At 39.5% G+C, this 27137-nt stretch overlaps 1 protein-coding gene across 1 annotated transcript; it reads right to left on the bottom strand.

The window, feature by feature from the left end:
• Positions 1-8: 8 nt before the first annotated feature.
• Positions 9-27137, bottom strand: LOC135363131 (rho GTPase-activating protein 20-like). Its single transcript, XM_064583819.1, has 11 exons — positions 27094-27137; positions 25907-26074; positions 19320-19469; positions 16810-16851; positions 16088-16172; positions 11895-11972; positions 9597-9663; positions 6883-7071; positions 3424-3599; positions 1878-2039; positions 9-137 (listed from the first exon to the last, which is right to left on the bottom strand). The coding sequence occupies exons 1-11, from the start codon at positions 27135-27137 to the stop codon at positions 24-26; spliced, it is 1275 nt and encodes a 424-aa protein (XP_064439889.1). The 3' UTR covers positions 9-23.

A 27137-nucleotide genomic window follows, 5' to 3' on the forward strand; every position in this document is an offset into this window, starting at 1 on the left:
AGAGTAGAGTAATTATTGCATCATTACCTCCGCGCTGCAGTCATCTTCTCCTCTTCATTCCCTTGATCAATAACACCGAGCCATTTGTCATAGAGATCAGACAAAAATATACATCCTGGGATATTTCTTAGGAAATCCTTGTGGAGATAAAAATAAATATGTATATATATTACAGAAAATATGTATTGGAAATATTACAGAGAAAATATGTAGTTAAAAAATTCAGTTCAGCCCCCACTTCCTTCACAGAGACCCAAACTGGGACCCACACGGAGCTTGGCTCTGACTCTGCATTGACTTGCACACGCAGCATCAGGTGCTTGGGTATTCTCCCCCTAAATCTTAGAGGCATTAAAGCAGAGCTTAGGCTGTGGTAGAAATGAAGATAAAGCTCCCTTCTATCATCTGGAACTTATTTTCTTTGTGTGCTTTTTTTGCAAAGTACCACAAACTGACAGGGTCTGGCTATAGACCATCCTAAATCCTATTAGCTTCTTGGACAGAAATACGCTTACCCATGTTGCTTGTTTTAGACACAGTGCTAGCTCTTAACTCTAGCAAGAAAAGGCCTGAAACAATCGAAACAGAAACAGGTGGGCTCTTGCACACATATTAGGAAAGAACTAGGTGTTCTCACTCGGGGTATGTGTGCTCCCTGGAAGAAAGCTACTCGCACAATTGCTTCATTCTTCCTTTTCTTAACTGTCTAAAAGTCGAGAGTCTAATAGTAGACTCACTGAGGTCCTGAGGATAGATTCATTTCTAGATTAGGTCCATTCCCAGTTTTTTGACATGATATTATCAAGGCCAAAGTTGCAGAGTCTGTTTCTCCACCAAGATCCATCAACTTCAGGAAGAGAAAACTTTAGAAATGTCTAAGCACTATGCCCACGTGTGCATACCCTCTTCCTAGTCGGTGCTTATAACACCGAATCAGGAAGGAACCTCCTAACTCTTTTTTTTTTTTAATGATTTTTTTTTTAAAGATTTTATTTATTTATTTATTTAAAAGAGAGAGAGAGAGAAACAGCATGAGAGGGGATAGGGTCAGAGGGAGAATCAGGCTCCCTGCTGAGCCGGGAGCCCAATGTGGGACTCGATCCCAGGACTCCGGGATCATGACCTGAGCCGAAGGCAGTCGCTTAACCAACTGAGCCACCCAGACACCCGGAACCTCCTAACTCTTGCTAGAAAATCGATTCCATGTGCTCACCTTACAGAGGGCAACACTCATCTTGCTACGTAATGCTCAGCATTCTTCTCCTGTCTCCTGATGCCTATATGTATATTACTACTGGATATCACTATGACCGCAGTGTAGGAGTGGTTACCTAAGTCATTTCTGGACTTTGCTATTGATCACATCTTCGAACATTAACTGGGGACAAGGGAAGACCAAATGTGACTGAGATTCTAAGACTGTAGTCATTACTACGTTAACATAGGGTTGTTCAGAGCTGTTCATAAGTGCCAAGGTGGATGGATTAAATTCTTTCCCTGTTCTATTTCTTTTGGAAACTTTGCCTTCACTAGGAGGGTGGTGAGAATGTTTGCATGGGTAAACAGTGTGTATGTGTCAGTGCGTATTTTGAAATTTATTATCATGACTAGTAGTCATTTCAGTATTAGTATTTTGCATGGCGACTTCAGGAGTGAAGGCAGGGTAGGCGGTGTGTGGTGAAAACAGAAAGAATTTCTAACATATGGGGCTTTTAACTCCTAAAGTAGCTTCCTTATATTTTGATTTTGTCAAGCGTTTTTCAGCTTGTCAGGTTCTTAATCTATTATGCCCATTATGGTTCTTGAGCAGTCATGATGAAAGACACCAATCATAGCTTCAGTTACTCGTGTGTGGATAATGCTAGAACCTTCCCTACCTTTAAGATGGATGCGACCACATGAACAGATTCGCTGTACAGGTCCACTTTGACCCCAGAATTTACTTTCTCCTTTAGGACCCTGGTTGATTTTATATTGGGTGATTTGCTGAAGATGCATTCTGTGAGTGACCCTTTTTGATTAATAAAGGAAAGCATATCCTGTAGGAAGAAAAGAAAATTATATCGCATCTCATACCCCAAACGCAGAGCTCAAGCTTGCCTCCGTTTTGAAAGAGGAGGGGAATGCAATGGTACACTGTTTTTGAGCTGAAAGGACTAAAGTCAATTTAGATTGTTTTTTTTTTCAGTGTCTCTCTATATACTTTCTACCCATATATCCATTTTACAGTCATACACTGAAACATTTTAAACACTTCCTTTAAGCAGATTTTCCTTTCCATTGAGTTTCCACTCTTAAATCAAAATTCTCTGCTTCAAGGCCTTTGCACAATCACCGTCTGTTTCCTACTTTACCATTCTTTTCTCATTATTGCCTTACATAGATGCTCTCCCCCAAGTATGGAAGTCTATTTAGGAAATACACATTTCCCATTTGTTTATTTCTCTTTAAGTGAGTGTATACTCCATTCCTACTTGTTCTATTTCTTTCCCTCTTTTAAAGTCAGGCTCAGAAACTCTCTTCTCTTTCTCTGATTACCCTCCCTTCTCATGAGTCTTTCATTGTCTTTTGCTGTATCTTTATGTCCTCTCCCTGCTGTGTAGAATCTTAATAAGGGCTGGACTCAGGGAATAAAATGGATCTGAAGTCTATTATGCTACTTATCTATTGTGTGAGCTGGGGCACATACATACTGTACTGAGGCTTTTCCAATTCGTTTAAGAAGTGTGGAGGATGATAATCCTAGCTACCCTCTAAATTTGCTGTGATGCAAGGACCTGGGGTAGTAGCTAGCAGGTAACATGCTAGCTAAGATGATTCATTTCTTCATAGCTAGCAGAACGTTCCCTACATCCCGTACAGTGCTTGCAGAGACACCGAATACTCAGTGAATGTCCACACTGACAATTCACTAGAGCAGTTTGAGATAACACAGACCAAACTCTGTGGCTTTCATTTGACATATTCTGTTAGGATTAATAGTTTCCTATTTGCCAGAGGATGAGTCTATGCTCGTGTCAGATGTTTACAGTTGTTAGACTGAGTAGACTCTGCTGAAGGAGACTTGAGACTCATGTGAGTTCAGGAAGGCAATGAGGGGAGAGTGTGAAGATGAGGTGGACTCTCAGAGACTCACATACACAGAGTCCATTTTGACTGATCTGAACAAGCCTCCGCATGTCTTTGTGGAAACAAGACCCAAGTGGAATGGAGAATGTCTTTTCCTGTTGTATTTGCCTCATGACTCTGCAGGACCTAAATCAGATTCTATTCTTTGAAATAACAGTAACAGAGCTTCTCAGCCAAAGCCAGGGGCTGTCTAATGACTTCTCCATTTGGGAATAGATTTGGATGAGGACACGTGGCCTCTCAGAGTGTCCCCTCCTCAGAAGGGCTATAGAAGACCAAAAGGAGATGACCTACCAGGATTGGGAAGGGCAAGTTGTCTTTATTACACACATCCATGAGGGAAACTCCAAAGAGCTGTCCTGGCTTTGAAGAAGGTGGGGTTGTGCACTGGCTGTCCTGGCTAGTGCTGGAGCCCAGACAACAGGCCCAGTCTCTGAAAAAACCGCTTTTAACTGTCTTCTGCCTGTAATCTAAGGAAGAAGTGAGATTAGTAGTAGTAGTTGTTGTTTTATTCGCTTAACCTTCTTTTCTTTTTTTTTCTAAAGATTTTATTTATTTTTTGATAGAGAGCCAGTGAGAGATGGAACACAAGCAGGGGGAACGGGAGAGGGAAAAGTAGGCTTCCCACCCAGCATGGAGCCTAATGCAGGGCTCAATCCCAGGACACAGGGATCATGACCTGAGCCCAAGGGAGACGCTTAACAACTGAGCCACCCAGCCATCCCGCTTAACCTTATTTTCACCATTCCCATTCTACGGTACATTCACTGCAATGGCTAGAAGAGGGAAACTGAGGCATTTTTTGTGTAGAATTTTCCATGTTTTGAAATTGGCCAATAGCATTCTTATGGTGTTAACAGTTGTTCCCCAGATCCTGCAAACTGATGGTTAAACCTAGAGACTTGATCAGACTTAGTGTCAATGCTTTCAATCCCATCTACTGCCCATTGTGCTTTATCATGAGGCACTTAACTTGTTGTTTGTTTCCTATTGGTAAGTATGATTAGTGGATTCATCCAGTGTCAGATCTGATTTTAAAAGCTCAAAAGATCTGGTATTCAAATCAAGCTGAGTTTGTTAATCATCTGCTTTCACAGTGAGTCTCCTTCCAGTCTTAAGTTTCCTCTTTGGCTTTCTGAGTGCTCAACTTTTTTTTTTTTTTTTAATTTTATTTATTTATTTGGCAGAGAGAGACAACGAGAGCGGGAACACAAGCAGGGGGGGATTGGGAGAGGGAGAAGCAGACTCCCACTGAGCAGGGAGCCCGATGCAGGGCTAGATCCCAGGACCCTGGGATCATGACCTGAGCTGAAGGCAGACGCTTAACGACTGAGCCACCCAGGTGCCCCTGAGTGCTCATCTTTCTATGATCAAAAGGATCTGCCTTTCATGACATGATCCGCCTGACCCCACTTCTCAGGCAGCCTCTGGTGTCTCTGCTCTGGGCCATCCCCAAGGATGACTCCCTGCAGTCAGGGTTCTTGGGAAATAGTCATTACATGCTGGCTATGTGGTAAGATTCCAGGTGACTGTGTTCTCTTGTGATACCCCACCAAGCTACCCAGAGATGACTTTTTTTTTTGTAAATTATGTTTGATATTTACGGAAAAGAGTCTGATCCACAATGAATTGCACCCAATTCCTCACACATACTCAAACATACATGTATATACACCATACCAGTATAAGGCTAGAAAGAAAACATACAAAAAGAAAAACAATGAGAGATTATGAATGCCTGATTTATCCCCAATTTCCAGAGATGATTTTGAATTACCCAACATTCCCTATCAAAGGAATGCAGAAGAAGAGCTTTACAAAGAAAAGGTGATCTGCAGTGAAAAGCTGAGTTGAAAGTTTCTACTGCTCAGCTATGAATGTTTTCCTTATAAGATACCTTAACATTTGCTTATAAAATCTGCTTAAATAACTGAATTCTTTAAAAGTCCACAGAGGAGCCAAGCTGTAGAAGGATAAACAATTGAGCAACATTTCACCAAACACCCATAAACACCTGTCCACTGGGCTTTTCTGGGATGTAGTGAGTGCATCACCGTATCCACTCACGTGGGTGGCAACACTCATGGCACTTGACCAGAGAGACCAGGATCTAAGAACCAGAAGCATCCTGGTTCTGCCACCTAGTTAGATTACTCAAAAATTCTTAAGCTTTGGTTTGCTTAACTTTAACATAAATGCTGCTGCCTACAACTCGTTGAACTAAATGTAATGTACTACTCAGCACAAGGCATGGCTCGTGGCAGCCTTGATAAAAGTAATTTCCTTGCTCAGAAGGCCTCAGGCAGTCTAGACATCAGTCTCTTCCCCCTCCAAAGCAGACATCACTCCCATTCTCTATTTGATTTTGCAACCTCTAGAAGGTAGGCAATCATGAAGGATGGCTACCACTTTACTTAACTAAGGCTCTTTCTTCCTGCTCTGAAATTGATACCGCTACCATTTTAAAAGGAGAGAAGAAAGAAAGCAAACACATTCTTAAATCCAGGAGGAGATTCCTGTACATCAAAATGTATGCATTTGCTGAAGATACGTGTTAATATGTAAGTTGAGTTGTTGTATGCAACCTGGGTTCCCTACTCTTCCCCTAGTTTTATTATTTCTAAAACTACCCAAATATATTCCATTCTTCAGCTTTAATAAGAAGAATGCTCTTAAGAAGAATGTTGTATCCCTTGGTACAAAGCTATATATCTAGCTACTCTATGAGTATACAGAAAATAAGTACACATTGAGTCCTATACTTTCTCCAAGGTATTTTCAGGCTTAGCTGGATGTTTCATAATGTACATTATTTGCTGTTAGAGGTCATGTTGCCTCTATTACTAATAAAAATATATGCTATAGCCATGAAAAATATAGGAATGATTAAACAAGCTAACTTTATGGAAACCTATTCTTTCTTAAACAGTCCTGGCAAGATTTGGGTTAATGTTTCCTAATGCTTGAATTAGGGTATGAATATTAAAAAATAAAATTTTTGAAACTTTGTGCTTATAGAATCACAATCATAACAATAAAATACTTTCTATTTTGGCCCAATACTTCTCAGATGAATAACACATTTTCATCAGAGAAAAAAATATCAATGGGAGAATACTGGAATGGTAGGGAAAAAAATAGCAAGAAGGAAGATGAAAAAGCCCTGACCATAAACATTCAGTCTAGCTCCAGCCTTGACCTGTGTCTGAAGCAGACATGGAAAGTGGGGGCAGAATTGAGACTTGAATTCTAACTGTAAGCCCAAGGCCACTTCAGCCTAAGCCCAGAATAAATCCAATTCAGTTCCATAACTCTTTACTCCACTGGAGTTCTTCCATTCCAGGTGCGTCTAAGCCATGCAGTCATTTGATTCCATCCTGTGATGGCCTGAGATACTAGATAAAACCCTGGAATAGGGAAGACCTGTTTCCAGGCCACAAACAGCTTGTGCTCTAAGAAGACACACAGATGTGTACTCACATAATTATATGTAGAAAGTGTTCTGGGGATACAGAGAAAGGAGCTAACAGTCTACCTAGGAGAATTAAAACAAGCACACAACCTTCCTCGAAGTGAGTTGGGTCCTAAGACCTTTGGGTTTCTCTAAGCTCGATTCTGTGCAGTTTTGGGGTTCTTGCCTCTACTGTTCCTCCCCACCCCCCACAGAGAGAGTGAGCTCTGTGTCCTCAATTTGTGGGCAAGAGTGGAGACATGAGCCAAGAGGAGACACCTGAAGAAAGGGAAGGGGCTCACCTCTCCCTTGCTCATTCTGCGCCGGGTGCCTGGGCTTCAGGATGAACCGGCCTTGCATCTCTGCGAACCCCTGCTCCAGAAGGAGGGACTCCTGGAGGGTGGAAGGAGAGATGGAGTCCTCTGGTGTCTGCGGCAGCAGTGTGGTAGATGGAAGATGGCTCATTTTAATTCCATAGGGATGTTTATGTCCTATATGGAAAAAATACAGATTCAGGCTGATGGTGATGGCTCTGATCAAATCCCCCTTCCCATGAGTGTATGCATCACACTGGTATATGCTGCTATTCTCCTGGGGCTTCTGGCACTCACTCTGTGCCTCCTGAGTGAGCATCATATTCGCTCTTGTTGGAGACACCCTGCAGAAAGCAGGTGCCCAAGGAAAAGATTTTAAAAAGAGAAAAAAAATGTAAAGCATGTTACTTTACTTGGAATACAAAGATTCATCAGTGCATTGCACAATGCTGACTTTTGCTGTGTTTCCATCTGAGAATATTTAAGGCCTTCTAGTTTCTGCCTTGACACTAACGAGATCTGCACATCTTAGGCAAATTACTTGACCCCTCTGAGCCTTACATTCATCCTTTGAAATGCTTGCCCTCACACAAACTTATAAGGATCAGAGTAAATATATTAATATGCATTGGTGGGTAATATTTTTTAAATAATTGAACATATATATTAAGAATTGCTATTCTCTCTCACATAATGTCAGTGGAGCAGATTTTTTTTTCATTTCCTTTTGTCAATTTCTAGAGGCAGAGCTACTCAAGGGCAGTGGGATGGGTTGCCTTTATGCTTTATACTTCCCTCCCACTGCTGCCCTTCCTCCAAGGGGAGTCCTGCCAGGTGATGATCAGAGGGAAGGCTGAACAGTGTTGGGAACCCAGAAGCAAAGTGCAAAACGATGTTTACAGAGTGGAAAACTGCACCCAGAGTCAGTGAGAGTTGCCTGCCAAGTGATTTGTTTTGTTCTTGTATGCTTTAAATTGTTTCCTCTCTATAGAATTCTCAAAGACCCTGTGCTATAGGATATGGATCTCATTTTTTAAGAACAGAATGGAAGTTCTCTTTCTGTCATTTCTGATTTATTATTGAATGTAACTTGGGGAGCTTTTGCTGTTCCTTCTCATCTGTCATAGATGCAGTGTCAGTGATGTGTTCACAAGAATCACAGTGACTTCCCTCTTTTAAGGAAAAAGAAGCTTCTACGACAGCAATACAACCAAATCACAAAGATAACCAGGAGATAATCCGCAATTGAGAATTGAGAGCATTGGTAAAAAATGCATTTTGAATGCTGCCAATGGATCATCATGAATGACAGGCTCTCCGGATTCCTTAGAGCTGCCTTGGTGTGTGAAGCTGCTCAAAGTCTAAAAAGTTATCATCTCTATTGTTTTACCTAAATTAATGCACTTTATTAAAATAAATATATTTAAGTATTTGACTTTTTTCCTTTTTGTGGTTGGCCGACTTTTACAGAGATGTCAATATTAATATGAAACATGAAATGGTGGGGGGGATTTTTTTCCTCAGCTATGCCCTTGGTGACTCTCTGTATTCTAAGACTGGGAATATACATTTTGTAGAAAGAAATTGGTTATTTAGATTTCTAGATCACTTGAAAATATTCTTTAGATAACTTGAAAAAGAGTAATAGCCTCACGGGATTATTTTCTTTTTAAGATTTTATTTATTTATTTGTCAGAGAGAGAGAGAGAGCACAAGCAGGGGGAGCGGCAGGCCAAGGGAGAAGCAGCTCCCCACTGAGCAAGGAGCCCAGGACCCTGGGATCATGACCTGAGCCAAAGGCAGACACTTAACTGAGCCACCCAGGCATCCCGCCTCACAGGATTATTAAAAAGATTTTGAAAAATGCATGTAAGAAGGAATGCTCTAAGATTTCTAGCAGAAATCATTGTCACCATTACCATACATTACTATACTTCAAGGTCTGCTACAGATCCTCTCTTTTTTCTCTTGTTTTTTAATCCTTCTATTTTTGGTAAGCACTGAACAATTTTGCTAATCCAAAGATTTTTTTTTAGAGGACTTGTGCTAATAACTATTTTAGGAGAGGTGTAATCTGTTTATCAATAACCTTAAGAACAGTGATGGAAAAAGCCTGAGAAACAACAAAGTGCAGGTAGTTTAGTCAGTGAAGACTTGAGGAGTTTAAATGTGATTATCTCATTCTCTTTATGATGCTGAGAAAACTTCTGGGCACAGAGCAGGTGTTAAATACATACCTATACCTGGATTCAGAGACATGATTGGATTTTAGCGGATTCTCACAAAATAGAGGCTATTTAGTTGTTAGGAACTGGAATTCAAGACTGGAATATGAAAAATAAATGTATGGGAAAAAGAAATTCCAATTCTATGCTTTCATACCTAAGTGAGTAAATAAGTAAGTAAACAATAAACAAAAAAAATTTTAAGACAGCTCCGTTTGTCAGGTAAAATGAAGTAGAAACGAAAAATTTACATTTCTCTCCCTAACTAGACCTTAAGCTGATGAATGAAGAGATGTCCTCAGTGCCTGGGAACAAGTAAGCACCTGGTAATTCTTTAATAAACGTGAGAGTGAATATTGCATGTGATTTTCACTTTTAAGGGTATTTAAGCTGAAGACAGAACAACCATTACTTTGAGATGTAGAGTTACAATTTTGAACCTAATCAATCCCATCTTAGATTTTCCCTGACACTTACCAGTGAGTGGGTGTGGGGACGCTTCCTTGCCAGCACTCACCCACAGCTGGTAGTCTTTCTCAGAGCCCTTGGAAACAAAAAGAACTATGCATCATAACAAATCTTTCACAGTACTTGAAGAACACATTTCCTTTGCATTTCTCTGTTTCCAGAAAGAAAGAATTGGGGCCAGAATAAATGCCATTTGGTCCATGGAGGTAGCTACAGTACTTGTTAACTTGTTCCCTCATAGCCTCCAGTGGACCGTCCCAGGTTCTTGTCATTTTTGATAAAGGCCAGGAAACCACAGTACAATCAGCCCCTCACGGTGTGGGTGGCCCATGGCCTAAGAAATCACAGTTGTGCCCCTTCGCTAAGGAGGAAACTTCTAATCTCAGAGTCCTGCCTTCCGCTGTCTCTAGATTCCTTGGATAATGCTGGCTTTTGCCGCCAAATGTCCCTGCCCTGACATGCATATTGTCCAGAGAGCCATATACCCTGCTATGACTATTCCTGAGCAAAGTAACTTGAAAGGCATCAATAGCTCAGCAGCCCTGGGCAAAAGGAGACAAACGCCCAAGAGGCCTTGAGGAGATAGTGGACTGAAGTCAGCCACTGGCTTTGGTGCAGGCAAGCCCCACTTCAGGGAGAGAAAGAACAAGGACTCTAACCTAGACAACATATCAGATGCAGAAAACAATTACTCCCAGCAGAATTACCGCCCAGTAAACCTGGAAGTCCTACTTGAAACAAACACATCTAAATTATAAAGACCGCTGAACTATTTTAGAGAGTCTTCCAGGAGACTAAAGCAAAAAATGTTTGACATGGAGTTGTTGGTGATAGGTACTATGCTTGACCTGGACTCCTGATTAAAAATCATGGTCTTGCCCTTATGAAGAAAGGTCATAGGTATGGACACAGACACACACACAGACACACGCAGACACACAGACACACACACATAGCTAAATCTGCTCAAAATTGTATTGCAAATAACTCGTGAGAGCTAGTAAGGTAGGGTAGGGTTTGGAAATGCTATGCTGGAATCCCTTAAATCAGGCATACATAAAGCCAAATAACCCCAATTCTTCATTAAAACAGAAATTCTTTGTGTGGTGAGATTGATCACTTTATGCAAAGGAAAATCACAAACATGAAATAAAATGAGCTTCATCATTAATCAATCTCCTCAACTTCATCCCTAAAACCACTCACTCTCTGTCTAAGACTTAATTCCTATTTAGGGTATATATATCATACAGGTTAGAAATCAATGCAGATATGTGCTTTACTCAGTACATATAAATTCAATTTTATTTCAGATATATTATTAAATTTTGTTTGTACAGAAATCATTGATTTCTTATGCTAAATTCCAGTTGCCCTGAATTTTTAAGGGGCTTTATTATACCATTGGGTCAGACAGAATTTAAGTAAGAATCTTGTAATTATGTCATGTCATAATAGCAAGACATTTTTGCATTTATAGAGGATTTTATATAAGAAGCTGTGCTTTACAAGTGCTCCCTTCAGTTCTGTCCATCTGACTATCACTCTCCCTCTCTTTTCCCTTAGAAAACCTCATCCTCAAATATGTCCATGTCTTTCATCAAAAAAAAAAAAAAAAAAATCCAGCAACTCACACCAGCACCATCAAAACATAAAGGAACAGGCCGTTAAAACCAAAACAAGATGAAAGTGATATGTACGCAACTGCCCCCAGATCATGGTCTTATTCAGAACTTGTCCTCTTTACCAGTTCATAAGGGGTGTGAGCCGCCTCATCCCAAGGAACTGCATCAAGAGGAGGTAGCTTCTAGCCATGTGGTCTTTATGTCAAAATGTACAACAAAACATATAATTTAGGATTCATCTAACTGGGATTGAGTCCTTGGGTGATGACCAGGGTAAACAGGGATGGGGAGGATTCAGGAATGAAGACACAGACAGAAGAGTCCAATAGAGGAGGAAATATTTAGAAACTTAGAAATATTTTATTGTCTGTGTATAAAATATATACAATAAACTGCATGTTGTTATTAGCACTCTAAAATTATAGCCCAATTTTATGCTATGATTTTGAATTCGCAGAAAATTTAAAATGGGAAGACAAGAAGAGCACCCATGTATAGGCTAATAATATAGCTTTGCTGCCTTCAATTTCTAAATCTGGGGGACAAAATATGACTATGATATGTATAATAATCAGCTGTCTTATAACGGGAGGTACACAACACACACACACACACACACACACACAAATCTCAAAAGTCAAAGATGGTTTTTAAATTAAAAATAGTTTGCAAGGGAACTTACAGTTATTCCTAGCATTGGTAGTGACATGTTGATAATGTCATTCACTGTGTCTGAATTTGTTACTGTTACAGTTACAGACTGTAAAAAAGAAATGAGAAAAATTGCTATAAATTTTTAAAAATTTAAAGCAGGTGACCAAATAATTATTGTCAAATTATTATCCATACTCTAAAGGCAAAGCTTGTTTTCAGTTAATGACAAAGTAAAGCATATGTAGAGCACACACCCTTGATTACAATATTTTCATTTCTTTACATAACATGAGGCTAGTAGGAAACATTTCAGTGAAACATATATTTCCCTTCAAGGATTTGTGGCTTACAAAATATAGCAGCTTAAGCAAGAAAGAGAAAAACAGAATTCCACGAGGGGACATGAATTGACCCTCAGCTCCATAAGGCTATTCCCAAAATAGAGAGGGGAGATAGTTTAAAAAGGAGGAGCTAGATACTTTTCTCTCTTCGCAATTACATACTCAGTTTCAGCAAAATCAGAATAAGAACCGTCTGTGACAGACATTTTTTTTTTTTAAACTACTATTTAGTCAGTACTGTCTTTGTGTCATCATGGTTACTAAGATTTCCATTGTTGAAATCTGTTGAGACAAATAAAACCAATGAGTCTAGGAAATGAGACTGAAAATTTTAGAAGTTTATATTCCATTCGCAACTCTGACAGTGAGTAGTTACTTATAATATCTCTCTATCACACCTTATATTGAGAAACTGCTCCATACAACAAGGAAAACAGTTATTGAAAATTATCTGAAAGGGATGGATAGGAATCTGAGATGATATCGATAAAAGTACCCGAATTCCAAAAGACATTTTAAAAGAGGACAATATGTAACCAACCACGCATACACTTTTTATAACATTATTAGGCAATGAGGCCTGTGTTCTTTGAGAAACAGTGCATGAAGAAGACAAGCAACAGAAGTGGACACTCACAGTCCTTAAAAATATTAAAAACAAAGTTAAAAGAAACTTGTTCTTTCATTGTATTTTTCTTCTTATGAATTGAAATGCAATTGCTTGATATGACAGATGGCCCAAAAGTTGCTTGATAATCGAACTTGTATAAACAAAAGTGTTCATTGATTTCAAACTACTTGAGCTTTAAGGATTATAAAAAAAAGTGTTCAGAACCTAGCAGTAGGACTCAGAGCACCCAAACTCAAGGATATCCTATGTTAAATTGTCTAGGAGGGGCTTCCTATGTTCAATTGTCTAGAGGATTCAAGACTGGGTCTTAGCTTGAAATTTAGTTAGAAGTAATGGCTCTGCTATTTTTTTTAAGATGTCTGAAATCCTTTCAGTACAACTTAAAAAGTTTCCCACAAATTTTTTTTTTTTTTTAAGATTTTTGTTTATTTATTTGTCAGAGAGAGAGCACAAGCAGGGGGAGCCACAGGCAGAGAAGGCAGAGGGAGAAGCAGGCTCCCCTCTGAGCAGGGAACCTGATGCAAGACTCCATCCCAGGACCCTGGGATCATAACCTGAGTCGAAGGCAGATGCATAACTGACTGAGCCACCCAGGCATCCCTCCCATGAAATCTTTTTAAAGAAAAAAAAATCTCTTTTGAAATACTAATAATCACTTTTTAATTTATCTGGTCTGCAAGATAATGGTTTTCATGGTATAAGGAACATACTATGTTCAAAATAGTAATTCCAGAGATGTATGTATATTTTCCTGCATGTTGTAGGTTCTCCAAAACAGATAAATTCCAGTAGATAGAGCTCTCTGTAAACAAATGACTTCAGAAAAATAAGCTGCTTTTTGAAATAATTTAAAAGAAAAAGAAATGTTACTTTTTTTTATATGAGTCAAAGTGTTACTTAATATATGAAGAACAAGGAATATGTGATCAATTCTCAAGAGCTGAAGCCAACCCTGAGATGATCTAGATGTTCAGACTGTTAGCCAAAAACGGCTATTACAATAATGCTCAATGATACAAATGAAAATATGCTCACAATAAACGAAAGAGGCATCTTAGCATAGAAACTAAAAATATTTAAAAACAGAAATTTTTTATCTGAAAAATATCTTAAAGAAAAAATTTACTGACTAGGCTACATTGCATAATGGAGATGACAAAAAGAAGTCAGTGATTTGAAAATAGATAATAGAAATTATCCTGTCTGAAGAAGAAAAGGGGAAAAAAAGATTGAAAAAATTAAGAGTCTGAGGGATCTATGAACAATATGAAAGGGTCTAATATACATATAACTGGACTCTCAGGAGGAGAGGAGAGAGAAAATGGGGAAGAAAATATTTGAGGTAATCATGATTAAAATTTCCCAAATTTGGTGAAATTAAATTTATAAATTCAAGAAGTTCAGAATATGCCAAATAGGACAGATTCAAAGAAAACCATGCTTTGATACTTCATAGCCACACTGCTAAAAACCAAAAATAAAGAGAAACTCTTGAAAGCAGCTAGAGAAAAATGACAAATCACCTACAGGGGATTAATGTTTGATTGATCACAGACTACTCATCAGAAAGCACAAAGACAAAAAGACAGTGGAACATCTTTAAAGAGCTGAAAGGAAAAAGTTTGCGAACAAAATTCTACATCCCTCAAAATATCCTTCAAGAGTGAGTGTGAAATAAAGCCATATTCAGATAAGAGAAATTAAGAAAATCTGTTTGCACCAGGTCTGCACAAGAAATGCTAAGGATCATCTCTCTAGGATGAAATGAAAACAGTGTTAGAGGGAAACTTGGATGTTCAGGAACAAGTGAAGAACATTAGAAATGCTTATTTTGTGTAAATTATACATAAATAAAGTTGATTTTTAAAGATTTCAAGGTAATTTTCCATGGAAAATTCTGAGTGTAACCCACTGCCACAGCTGAAATCAAAGCAGGCAGAGACAAGAGTGTGCTCTGCTGCTAGAGAACCCTCTGGCCTTATCTCCTTCATGCAATGCATCTACCTGGTGCTTAGAAACCAATCAAAATATTTGCATGGCTTTTGCTTTGGCCAGGAATAACTACCCCTTTTTCCACCTTCAAATACTATTTTGTGTGACCTAGAGCTACTGTAAAGTATAACAGGAAAAAAAAATGTCACTTAAAGATACCCAAAGTATCTTGTTCATCATTGCAAATGTCTTGGCTACTGCACTACAATTTCAGAAATCAAATTTTATACCAAGAATGGGCAACTGGTTTGATTTTTTTTCCCCCAACAGCCAAAAGAAAATGAGATAGAAATATGCTGATCCCTTAAAAGTGTCATCCCTCTGAGCTCAATTCAACCCTGATATTCCTTGGATCAAAAGACCTTTCAAAACCCCTCTGCAGTTGATATAACTACTAAGTGAAATACCTGACCCTTGAGTAGATCCTGTACTGGAAAGGAGACATTATTGAGGTCAACTGACAAAATGGGAACATGGAAGGCAGAGTAAAGTATTACACCGATGTTAAATTTACTAAAGGTGATAACTGTGTGATGGTGATATAAGAGGATATCTTTATTCTTGGGAAATACCTAGGTTTAAGGATAAAGGGCCATGGCATTTGTATGACCCTCAAAAATAAGTATAACATACACATAATAGGGACAGAGAAAGAAAATAAATGATAAAGCAAGTGGAGTAAAATGTTACTAATAGCTGAATCTAGGTAAAGGGTGCATGGGGTGTTTTTTGTTTTATTTTTATACCTACAACTTTTCTGTGAGTTTACAGTTATACCAAATAAAGCGTCAATGGGGGGAGGGTGGAGAACTGTGGAAACAATCCAAACCATTCTGTACATAAGTAGTAACCATTGGGAAAAAATGTTTACTTCTAGTAGGAAATACCTGCATGTGAAAATCACCTTATTACAAGCCAGTGTTGTTGCTATTAGAAAGAGCCAGGGAAATATTATGGATATTTAACATGCAATATTCTTTCCATGCTTAAGTACTGTGGCATGGATTCCTCTCGCTTCATATTACCTAGGATTCACTCTTTATGTATACAAAGACACGTGTAGACAGGAAAATACATTTTCCCACATGGTACTTTTCCAAATACTCTCTCTCTTCTTATCTCTTGCTCTCTCCTTCCTACCTCCCCATCTCTCCCTCCCTCCCTCTCTCTATCTCCATCTCCATCTCCATCTCCATCTCTTTCATTCTATCTGAATCAGGAACATGGAATTTAATTTTTGGTCTTAAAAACACTTACACAGGCACAGTTCTTGATGTCCTCAGTGAAGATTCTGAGAGGAATGCTTTTGGGCTGGTCCTTCTCTTTGGCCAGATTGATGTACCTAATCAAATTCAATAATAACCCCAAATAGAGTAGGATGAATTAGCTATTAGCTTACTTTCAAATTGATCTATGTGGCTAAAATTTTCAACATACTCTGTTATTTTTAAATGCATGTAAACAAACTCAGCAACATCAAATTATGGGTTGGAAGAAAACATGCAAAACTATTTCAGGAAAATAAGACATGACTCAGAAAACAACAGGTTGCTCTCGTCATGTAAGATGTGAGTAGCGGATCCAGTCATCAAAGCTTTCCTGCCTAGACTGGAGGGCCCAGCACCTTCAAGGGTAGGAATGAGAAGGTGCTTTGAGCATCACTCAGGAGAGTAAATTGCACTTAAGAAAATTTAATATGTATCTTTTGAGAATAATGTTAGCTCCAATCATTAGGTCTGAGAGAAGGGGAAGATGAGAGTGATAACCAGAATTTCATCAAAAATAAGCAATATGTGCATGTAAATAAGAGCAGATTATTTGCAGTAGCAGCCAGGGTACATCTAAATAAGAAATTATTTGAGGATAGTCTAACAATTTCTACTAAGTAGGGGAAGCATAGTGTGTGGGGGCACTGCTTTGAAGAGATTTATTCTTTTCTCATGGGTTAAAGATGTATAATATGTATAGTGACAAGATACCTTTGAAGGAAAGAATGCCATTTTTCCTTTTGTTCCGAAGAACTGCAATTTAAAAAAAATGGGAAGAAAAAATTAAGATACATACAATACTTATACTAGCAAAATAAGATCACCATTCCAGAAAAAAATAGCAGCAGCCAGTTGTTAAGGATGTGGATGCATGTGTTAATATCATACTGTCCTCATAGTTGCGCTTTGGAGGGACCCCACTCTTTTATGAGCGTATTAAAGCAATGGGAAGTAGATCCTAAAGTGGGAGAAAAGTTGGTTTTGAATCTGAACACTTAATTGTAACTATGTGATGCAAGCTATGTGATCATGGGCACTTTGCTTAACTGCGCTGATCTTCAGTTTCCAGAACTGGAAAAGGGTTAATTATACCCCGAGTGTTCCTGCAGCTGCAAGTGCTATTCAGATATAAAGAACATTATTATTCAAATTAAATCATACTTAAGGAATTTGGCATTTGGATGGAACTATCTTGGCCCAGAAACAAGAATAGCTTTTTAGGAAGAAACACCTGTAATATTTTTATTTCTTTATACACATAGCAGATTGGAATGTGTTAAATTAGTTTCTAGAAAACATTCTTCGTTACTGTGATCCTCTGAGCAAGATCGATCCAGCTAGTGCTAAACTACTAAAGGTTAGTCTTTTCTCAACTAAAGTTTTCACAGCATTTAATACCCAAAGTTGCGAATGTTTTAAGCCTCATGCATACATGGCCTTACCACTTACTAGCGTTTTTTTACCGTGGTAAACTACACAAAATAAAATTGACCATTAGTGACCTTTAGTACATTCACAGTTTTGTGCAACTACCGTGACTGTTTAGTTCTGGAACATTTTTTCACCCAAAAGCAAACCTGTGTCCACGAAGCAGTCACTCTTCCTTCCTTCCTGTTTCTAGCTCCTGTACCATATTTTGTGTATTTGTTGATAAACACGTGGGTTGTTTCTACTTTTGTTTGTTTGTTTGCTTTTTGGCTATTGTCGACAATGCTGCTATGAACGTTTGTGTATCAATTTTTGTGTGGACCTACGTTTCTCTTGGGTATCTATCTGGGGGTGGCATTGCTGGGTCGTATAGTAATTCTGTTTGACTTACTGAGGAACCATCAAACTGTCCACAGTGGCTGCCACATTTTATACTCCTCCCAGCAACACTGCTCCCCAACCCCTCCATCGCTGTGTCAGGATTTGTCCCATCTGGAAAATGGAACGCCCACTTAGCGTCCCAGCCTGCCTATGCGCATGGACACAGCTTCTAGTTAGCCATGCTGATCTGCAGAACAGTCATAACCACAAATAGCAAAAGCACTAGGTGCCAGGAATTGTTATAAATGCCTTCTATATGTTTACACAGCTTTTTAACTAATATAACATGTATAAGCCTGGCTTCCACATTGTCCTCCTTGTTAGGGAAAAAAAGTCTCTTGGAAACTCCCCTGTCAAAGACTTTATACATTCCCAATTGAAACTGTTTCCTTCCATTTGCAACATGGAGAAGACAGGAAGCAAGAGGAACTGAGAATCTTTACAGAAATGCGTCGTGGAAAAGAAGACATGCGGAGAGCATATAAATACATATTTCTTCCCAATAAGCTTTGAAAATTTCTCCTTAAGTCAACGCTGCATTATAGGGCTTAATAAATTAACAACTTGTAAACATTTTCGTTGTCTTCCCTTTGTGATGACGTGGGACATTTTGGTGGAGTGGGGTGAGGAGAAGAAAGAAGGGTGTTAAGTGCATGTGATGAACACTCATTGTGCAACACAAGAATGAGACTTGGGGTGTGGTTGTTTCAAACAGCAGATGTAAGTGTTGCACCACCCCTGTAAACTCAGGAGTGTCTGCTCAGGATGTCCGGGGTAGAGAGTCACATTCCCCATCCTCGTGTCAGCCTAAGAATGTGTCTTGCACAACTAACCTCTACTCAATGCAATCATACTTTTGTTTTAGATGGTCACCTCTCTAGAGACACCAACTAAGATAATCAGTACACAGCAATTCAGGCAACCTCATATTCAATGACATGATTAATTTATTTGTATAATTCCATACTATTTTTAAAGGAATGACCTTGGGAGTATAAGAGCAATTTTTCAAATTTAATTGGACTCTTTAATAGTACTTGCTCAAGAAAAATATGCCAGTGATTTAGAAACACACATACCCCCTGGGAATTAGGGGGCAGGATATTGGAGAGGGGTTCTAGAACCTCACTCTCTTGATTCTCCTTCCATATGCCTAAAACACCCAATTCCTCAAGTGGCTCCTAGAGCCCATGGGAAAAACCACTGATCAAAACCAAAAGAAATTACTCCAATAGTTCCCACTCTATGTTATCTACTTGCTCCCATTTGTACATACCTTTTGGGGGAAAGTACAAGGCAAATGAGTGTCATTATGGGAAGTCAAAAAGGGAGTCACTGGCTTGACATATAATCAGATTAAAATGTTTTTCTTTTTATCCCATGTAAATACAAGACCAAACGGTCGGTCTTACCCGAAGGTGGCCACAAAGGTCACCGTGGGCCAGCCCAGGATAAAGGACCTCCCAGCACAGATGTTGGCATCCTCCACTCTGTCCATACAGTTGGCAGTCCACATGGTGTTCAGTGGTATTTTCTTTTTTATCTTAAGTTTTTTCTTATACCTAGAAAGATACCCAAACAAGACCTCTGTTAGTTTGTTTCATAAATGTTATGGGAACAGCTGTGCTCATCAGAGACCAGTTCTCACTGCTCCAGGGCACAGCATGCCTCCCTTGTCTCTATTACCCTCTGTGCCCAGCACAGCAAATGGTGACATGACCTTTACAAAGTGTGTGTTGAGCGAAGTCTGGCCCTAGGAAGGCCCTGAAAACACTTCCTCAAATGGCAGCAAGTGGCCATTTTTCTGAATGTTGAGTGTTGAGTAAAGACTATATATTCCAGAGCTTTTTAAGAAAACCAATTCATTTATTATTGTTAGAATTTGTTTCTTATTATATATAGTTTTATGGTTATTATTATAGTTAATTATTCATTTATGACTTGCTTACTTCAAAAAGTATTTGAGGGGCTGAACAAAGCTACCTGATACACGATTTATAAAAATAGTCATACAATTTTTTGCTTAAGAGACACAAACCAGGGGGCGTGCCTGAGTGGCTCAGTCGGTTAAGCATCCAACTCTTGGTTTCGGCTCAGGTGGTGATCTCAGGGTCTTGAGATCGAGTCCCCATGTAAGGCTCCCCTCTCAGTGGGGAGTCTGCTTCCCCTCTCCCTTTGCCCCTCCCCCCGCTCACGCTCATTCTCTCTAAAATAAATAAATACATAAATAAATCTTCAAAAAAAAGAGAGAGAGAGAGACAAACCAAGAACAAAAAATAAACTTGGATCAGAAAGATTTTTTTTGGGGGGGGGGGATCAGAAAGATTTAAAAGTTATTTTCAACCTTAATTTAAAAAAAAATACTTTCTAGCCTTTAAAGCATAGGTTATTTTCAATTTCCCTTCTTAAAATTTTATCCATATCATTTTCCCTTAGATTCTGGCTAAAACTGAAAAACTGTTAGCCTACAGATTGAGCCCAATTTAAAAATCATCAATCCATCCATCAATCAATCCCAGATCAGCGGTCAGGAGGTCTTATATGTGAGTGATGGATACTTCCCATTTCTCTGAGGAGTCAGAAGGTGATCAACTTTGTCAGTGGTGAAATTGCTTTTTGACAATTTCTGCCTAATCTTCTTTGATCTCTAACATGAAAACCACCATATTGATTGATTTGGTTAATTCACAACTTTAACTCTCAGGTGGGCTTGGGATTTAAATAGTTATAAGCCCTCTGAGGGATGCTTAGGGAACTTGGACACACCACTCTGGAACTCCTTACTATTCAGAAACACATGTGGAAACACTAAACTAAAATGAGATCAAAGACACCTCATGTGCAAAAATCCCTGTGACTCCAGTGATTCATGGAACAATTAAAGCTAAGACTCTCCAATGGGTTTTATGAAATAAAAATAATTTTGCTGGACGCACACTTGAAGGATAATCTAGATTCAAAGTTTATGACACAATGAATAAAGTCATCGGATAAAATCATTATCAGATATCAGATGTCTGATTATCAGATAAAATCATTTTTCTAGATAGTAACTCCAAAGGCATTGTCAGGGTAGAAATAGATGGCTAATGGGAAAGATAGACATATATCTGTTGGTTTTTAAGATTTTTTTTTTTTTTTTCTAATGTAGGTATCTGTGTGTATACAGACACCCAAGGTACTGTGTGGGGACTTCCAAATACATTGACCTGGAAAAAGGCATTTCAGTAATTCTCTCCTTAGTTCAAGAAAGCACCAAGATTATCTACTCCAAACCAAGGAGTTATCCCAAAGCCCAGAGCATGGTTTCGACTGTCCTATCACATTTGGAGCACTTATCATATGCCAAGCACTGTTCTAAATATTTTATAAATACAAATATAAAAAATGTAATCCTCAAACAACTACACTAGGTGGTCTTTATTAGCTCCATTTTACAAATAAGGAAACTCACAGAAAGGTCAACTAAATTGCCAAAGGCAAGAGAGTTTGAACCCAGACAGCCTAACTCATGAGCCCATGTTTGTAACCACTTGGCCTCTGTGGGTGCTGACCTATCGTTCCATGAACTACCCTTCTCATGTTTCCTACCCTCACTCAGCCTCACTTCGGTCCCCAGAGCCATCAGGCTTTCTCATTGGATTATCTGGGGAGTGAGAGGATAAATCTCAAGACATTATATTAACAAAGCTGGTTACTAGCTTGGAAATATTTAAAGTTTATTACAACAAAGCTTCATACTTCAGTGGATTCTTCTAGGGTCTTACTGCATTTCTTCACTCTCAATCACTGACCCAACTGGATTATCTCAGTAGAAATTAGAAAGTATTAATCTAATGTAAACTGACTTGAGGAGAAGAAAGAGGAGGAGAAAGAACTGTGGTTTTTATTTCTAAAAATAGTCCTTTATTATATTTGTATTAACATGATGGATATCACTCTTGCTTTCTGCTACCTCAACCTTTATACCAGAAGGGAAGCCCCAGTGCACTGAGGAAATTTACAGGATTCTAGGGGGATTTCCCCTGTTCTAAGATAGGGGTATCCTTTTACAGATGTTGGGAGTGGGGGTCCTGTTATATTCTGTAAGTAATTCTTTGTAATTTCACGGATAATGAGTTAATAGTCATCTTCATCTTTTGACCTAATTTAAATTCATTTTTTGTTTCATTTTATATTCTTTAATAACTACATATGAGGGATGTGATGTCTAAAGAACTAAGTTCAGTCCCTTCCTTTTTGTAAATTCTTCATGGGCCTCTACTAGTATTAATATCTTAATATTTATCAAGCAGATACTGTTCTTAAAAATAAAGTAATAATTTTCTTTGAAAAATAACTTATTTAGTATTCTAATGAATATCAAAAGTAATAAGGAAGGTTCCATCTGACCTCAATTCTTGAGAAATTTCTGAAGGCGTATGAAAAGAATCCCCAAACAATTTTCACTATTATTAACATCTTGTACGACTAGAGAAATATAATTTCTTTGTGAAGAAACAAACATTTAAATTCCTTTTATTATTACACACAAACTAAAATTCACTAATTTTGACAGAATACAGAGGTAGCAATTAGTCAACTACTTACCCAATTTGTGTTAATTTCTATAGCGTCAACCTAAAGATGAGAGTTTCCAGCTGAAGCCTGCAGGTGAGCTGAGGTAAAACAGAACCTGGGTCACCCCAACCCCTTCTTATGGCTAATTGGAAAACGTAGGCCCTAAATTCAGATGATTAATTTGAACAGATTGATTCAGGGCATAACACAATCCTCCAAGAACAAGGATGACAGGGATGAAACAAGGTTGTTAATGCAGGAGCTATTTCTTTTTAGTTGTTTCCTTCTAGAAAAAAAAAATGTAAACTTGTCCAATATTCACAGTGATCATAAATATACCCAAATGTTTACTATGGGAATGTTCTCATGGTCGTTTTCTAAAAACTGTGGCAAAAACTTGTACGCGGCCACAGCATGAAGTGCTGCTCGTGACTGCTAGGGACAGAATTGTGTCCCCTCCCCCACTGCTCCCCACAGTCTTACCGTGAAGCCCTCTCTGCCAATATGACCATGTTTGAAGAGAGAGCTTTTAAGCGGTAACTAAGTGTAAATGGGGCCATCAGGGTAAGGGCTTAATCCAGTAGGATTGGTGCCCTTGTAAGAAGAGGGAGAGAGAGCTCTGTGTGTGTGTGTGTACATGCAGGCGCTGAGGAAACCCCACAGGGCATAGGCGAGAGGGCAGCCATCTGCACGCAGAAAGACAGCTCTCGCGGGAACCTGACCCTGATGGTGTCCCGAACTTGGACTTCCAAAAATCTGTGTTCTCTCTCTGTCAAGGGCCTTGGTTTTAGAAGCCAAATTCAAGTGCCTGAGATCACTTACATTTTCTAATATTCCAAATGGATGTAAAAAGTATATAAGATAATCTTTCAGGAGCTGAGTCTCTTAAAGAGAACATTATTAAATACATTGATGTAGATTTTGTCACATCATAAAAACCCTTGCGTAGACACAAAGACCTATCTCAAAAGCAATATGTGAAGAGGAAAAATGTTGCACTTCTTTTGTAATAGTGAACCAATCAAAATAAAAAATTCAGCTCTTAAAAGGATGCAGTTCTCTCATGGGGAAAGAACACTGCCTTTATATAAAATCTTTTCAGCAGAACACCGTAGGTTCTGTAAAACCCGCTGAGAGGTAAGCAGTATCCAGGACAATAAATGGCTCTAGTAAGAAAAGAAAGGTCTTCTCCTCTCCCTAAGTGCTATAATAATTACAAAGATGAAAACAAAGTGAAGGACAACCTGTTCCCCTTATAAATCGAATGGGAGTGGTCTGCAAGGTCCCAAGGAGCAGGAAAGGAGTTTGCTGTTTGTTAGCGTGTCTCGGGCTGAGCATGCAAGAGTAGGTGTGGCATGGTGTGGCAGGAAGAGTGTGGCCTTGGGATGAAGGCAGGCCTGGCTTGGAGTCTCTCCCACCATTTCCCTGTGGATGACAGGTCCATTCCTGAGACTTCCTCCATCCCCACTTTCATTTCTGCAGTCGGTGGATGGTAACAATACTGGCCTTGGAGGGCTGTGGGGAAATTACACGAGGAATCTGTAATGCTCCTCGTGTGGTCCCCAGCATGCATCCCACACATTTTAGTCTCCTGTACTCACCTTGGTTAAATAAAGGGAATGGTAACTAGTCTGCTTTTTTAAAAATAATGATGTGGCCCTCTATCAGGAGGAGCAGAGTGCGTCATACGGACCTCATGCCAGGACCTGGACAGTCTTTTTCTCTCTGTCCTCCTCATGACATCACCACCTCCAAGGCTACATCTGTAGGCAATATCACTCGTCTCAAATATATTTTACTATTTCTGTCTTTGCCTCTGATTTTTTTTTATTTATTTATTTTTTTTTGGACAGCTACACTACCTTCATTTCTCAGTTCACTAAGCATTCTGACCTATTTCTTACCAGATACCAAGCAGATTGGAGTTGTTTACTCAACATAAAGGAAAGGTTGATTTCAATAATGAGAGAGAATCTAGGTGTTCCTGGAATGTTGTATGAAATTCAGAAAAATAGAAATAATAGAAACAGCAGCACCACACGTAGAATAAAAGCCTGTACTTTGAAAGAAACGGACCTAATTTCAAATGTAGACTCTACTCATCACTAATATGGTGACCTGGGCAAAACCTTCAGACCTCTGATTTTCAGAGGTCTTCTCTAAAATAAAAATAATCCCATCTCACAGGGTAGTTGTAAGGTTGGAGAAGATTGCATACATGAAGTTCTTAGCATAACACCTGTCATGTAGTAAGCCCCTGATAAATTATCATTAATGTCACTCAGATTGAGTACAGCATTTTGCCAAATTAGTACTTGCATGGCTTACTAATGGCATGGCATAACTGGGAGCTGGTGAGGGCAGCAAAATAAAGGGGGCGTAGTTTTTTTTCTGGTGACTAAAAAGCTTCTTGATATTTGATTGGTTGGAATAGTCTTTGTCTTTCATGATGTTTTGTGAATAATGAAAACAGAGACAGAGCAAGTAAACAGCTGACCTCCCATCCACCTGCTTTTGGACATTTATTGAGCAATCATCAGGTTCCAGGCTGGCTATCAGTTACCTTTGTGTTCAGGGTTGAGAGGAAAGTGCACGCAGTTAGTTCTGTCTCCAGCATATATTCCCAATCTGTCTGCTGCCTCCTTCCTTTTTACTGCACTCCTATCCTGGAGCCCTTGAGAGCAGGCATCAGGACTACTGCCTCCCCTAACCAGTCTCCCTGCTCCCACTCTTGCTCAACCATCCATCCATTACCTACCAACAGTCAGAAAAATTTGCGAGAGCTATAAATCAGATTCAGTCAGTCCTAGTTAAAAATGCTTTGGCAAAATATTTCCACTTTTCACCATGGCCTGTGAAGACCGTGTGTGACTGGACCCCGAGCGCAGTTTCACATCTGATCGCATGCCCCATGCTTTCGGCTCCCATCAAATCAGCCTTCCTGAGCCCCTCCCCCCAGGGGTCAGGTTGCACCCACGTAGCCTGCCGGTCCCTCAGCCTAGAAGGTTCAGGCACCTTGTCTAGGACTGTGGCTGCTTCTCATCCCATAGATCGAGTTTCAGTGCTGCCACCTAGGAGAGGCCCTCCTGGACTACCCCTCTCTCATACGTTCCCATCATCTCCACACGGCCCCCTGCCTACTTTCTATCAGAAGCACTAATCACAATCTATAATTACCCCTCTTATTTTTGTCATTTGTAAGTTCCAGGCAAGAGACACACTGCTTGTCACATTCTCTATTGTATTCTCTGCAGGCGGGGGGGTGGGGGGGAGGGGGGTATGGCACAAAACAAGACCTCCATAAGTACTTGTTGAATGAATGAAGGATCCAAACATGGGCAAAAACAAAAGAAAAAAAATGTCATGTCTTCTTATGGTAAGGGTTAATGGAAATGTAACTTCGTGATCATCACAAGGGCACGTTGCTTAGTATACATACTTGGTATCGGACACCAGCAAGAAATCGCTGAATAAGAAGAGGTGCCGCTTCTGCCTCCTCCAGCCTCTCTTGAGCTCGACGGGGCCGTGGATAAGCAGGGTATGGGCGGCACCCTCAGATGATGTAGTGCTTTTGCTGCAGGCATCCACCTCAACAGAAGAGCTCTTCCTGCAACCCACCAAACACCACGGAGCAGCTAGTTACTAGTCAAATACACAATAGAGTTTTATGCTAAATGTCAAGGTTCGCATAACACTAAAATTTAGTCTCAACCCCGAAAGCAGAGCTCCAGAGCTCACATTCAGGGATCGCTGAGTTATAGAAAGCTATTGAAAGAGATGAGGTCGGACGTCTGGGTGGCTCAGTCGGTTAAGCGTCTGCCTTCAGCTCAGGTCATGATCCCAGGGTCCTGGGATCGAATCCCACGTCGGGCTCCCTGCTCAGCGGGGAGCCTGCTTCTCCCTCTGCCTCTACCCCTCCACCCTGTTTGAGCTCTCTCTCTCTCTCTCTCACATGCTCTCTTTCTCAAATAAATAAACAAAATATTTTAAAAAAGGAGAGAGAGATGAGGTCACTTGGTGAATTGATGCAGATGGAGAACAGTTTCAAGGACAAAGCCCTTGGGCATGCCAACACTTAGACGTGGGGTGGAGAAAGCAGCAAAGCTAATCATGAGCTTTTAGGAAGGGGAGGATCAAGAGGTAGAGTGAATTACAAGAAGGCAAACAAACAACAACAACAAAGAGGACAATTGGTGGCCTAATATAAAACAAAATGATATGGTGTGTGTGTGAAGAATTAATTACAATTTGCTTTCATGTTAAGATAAAAATGAAGACAACTGAAGATTCTGGAAATTTACTTATCTAAATCTATCTAAATCTTATCTAAATCAATATTCAAACTTGGGGGAAAATTCTCAAAGATCGGCAAAAATACTGGAAACATCAAAAAGTTTCTAAACACAAGAGTTTAGCTATTACTTGGCTGAGCTCTGACTGAGCTCTGATAGGACTTTCTGGTCATCATAGGTAAAACAGCTAAATTGAACAGAATGCAAAAGTTCTTTCATAAATAGGACAGATATTTTCATAGACCTGGGAAAATTCTCTCTCGTGGAGCCAAGAAAGTGTCTCCTCCGAGAATGTAAACCCTGCTCTCTTCAGCTCAGCAGCACTGAATCTTACGAACCTGAGTAGCCTTTCACGAAGCTGGTGCTGAAGTTACTCAT

This window comes from Mirounga angustirostris, unplaced genomic scaffold, assembly GCF_029215605.1.
Source record: "Mirounga angustirostris isolate CCGP_5_RB_7025 unplaced genomic scaffold, mMirAng1.0.hap1 SCAF_31, whole genome shotgun sequence".
NCBI lineage: Eukaryota > Metazoa > Chordata > Mammalia > Carnivora > Phocidae > Mirounga > Mirounga angustirostris.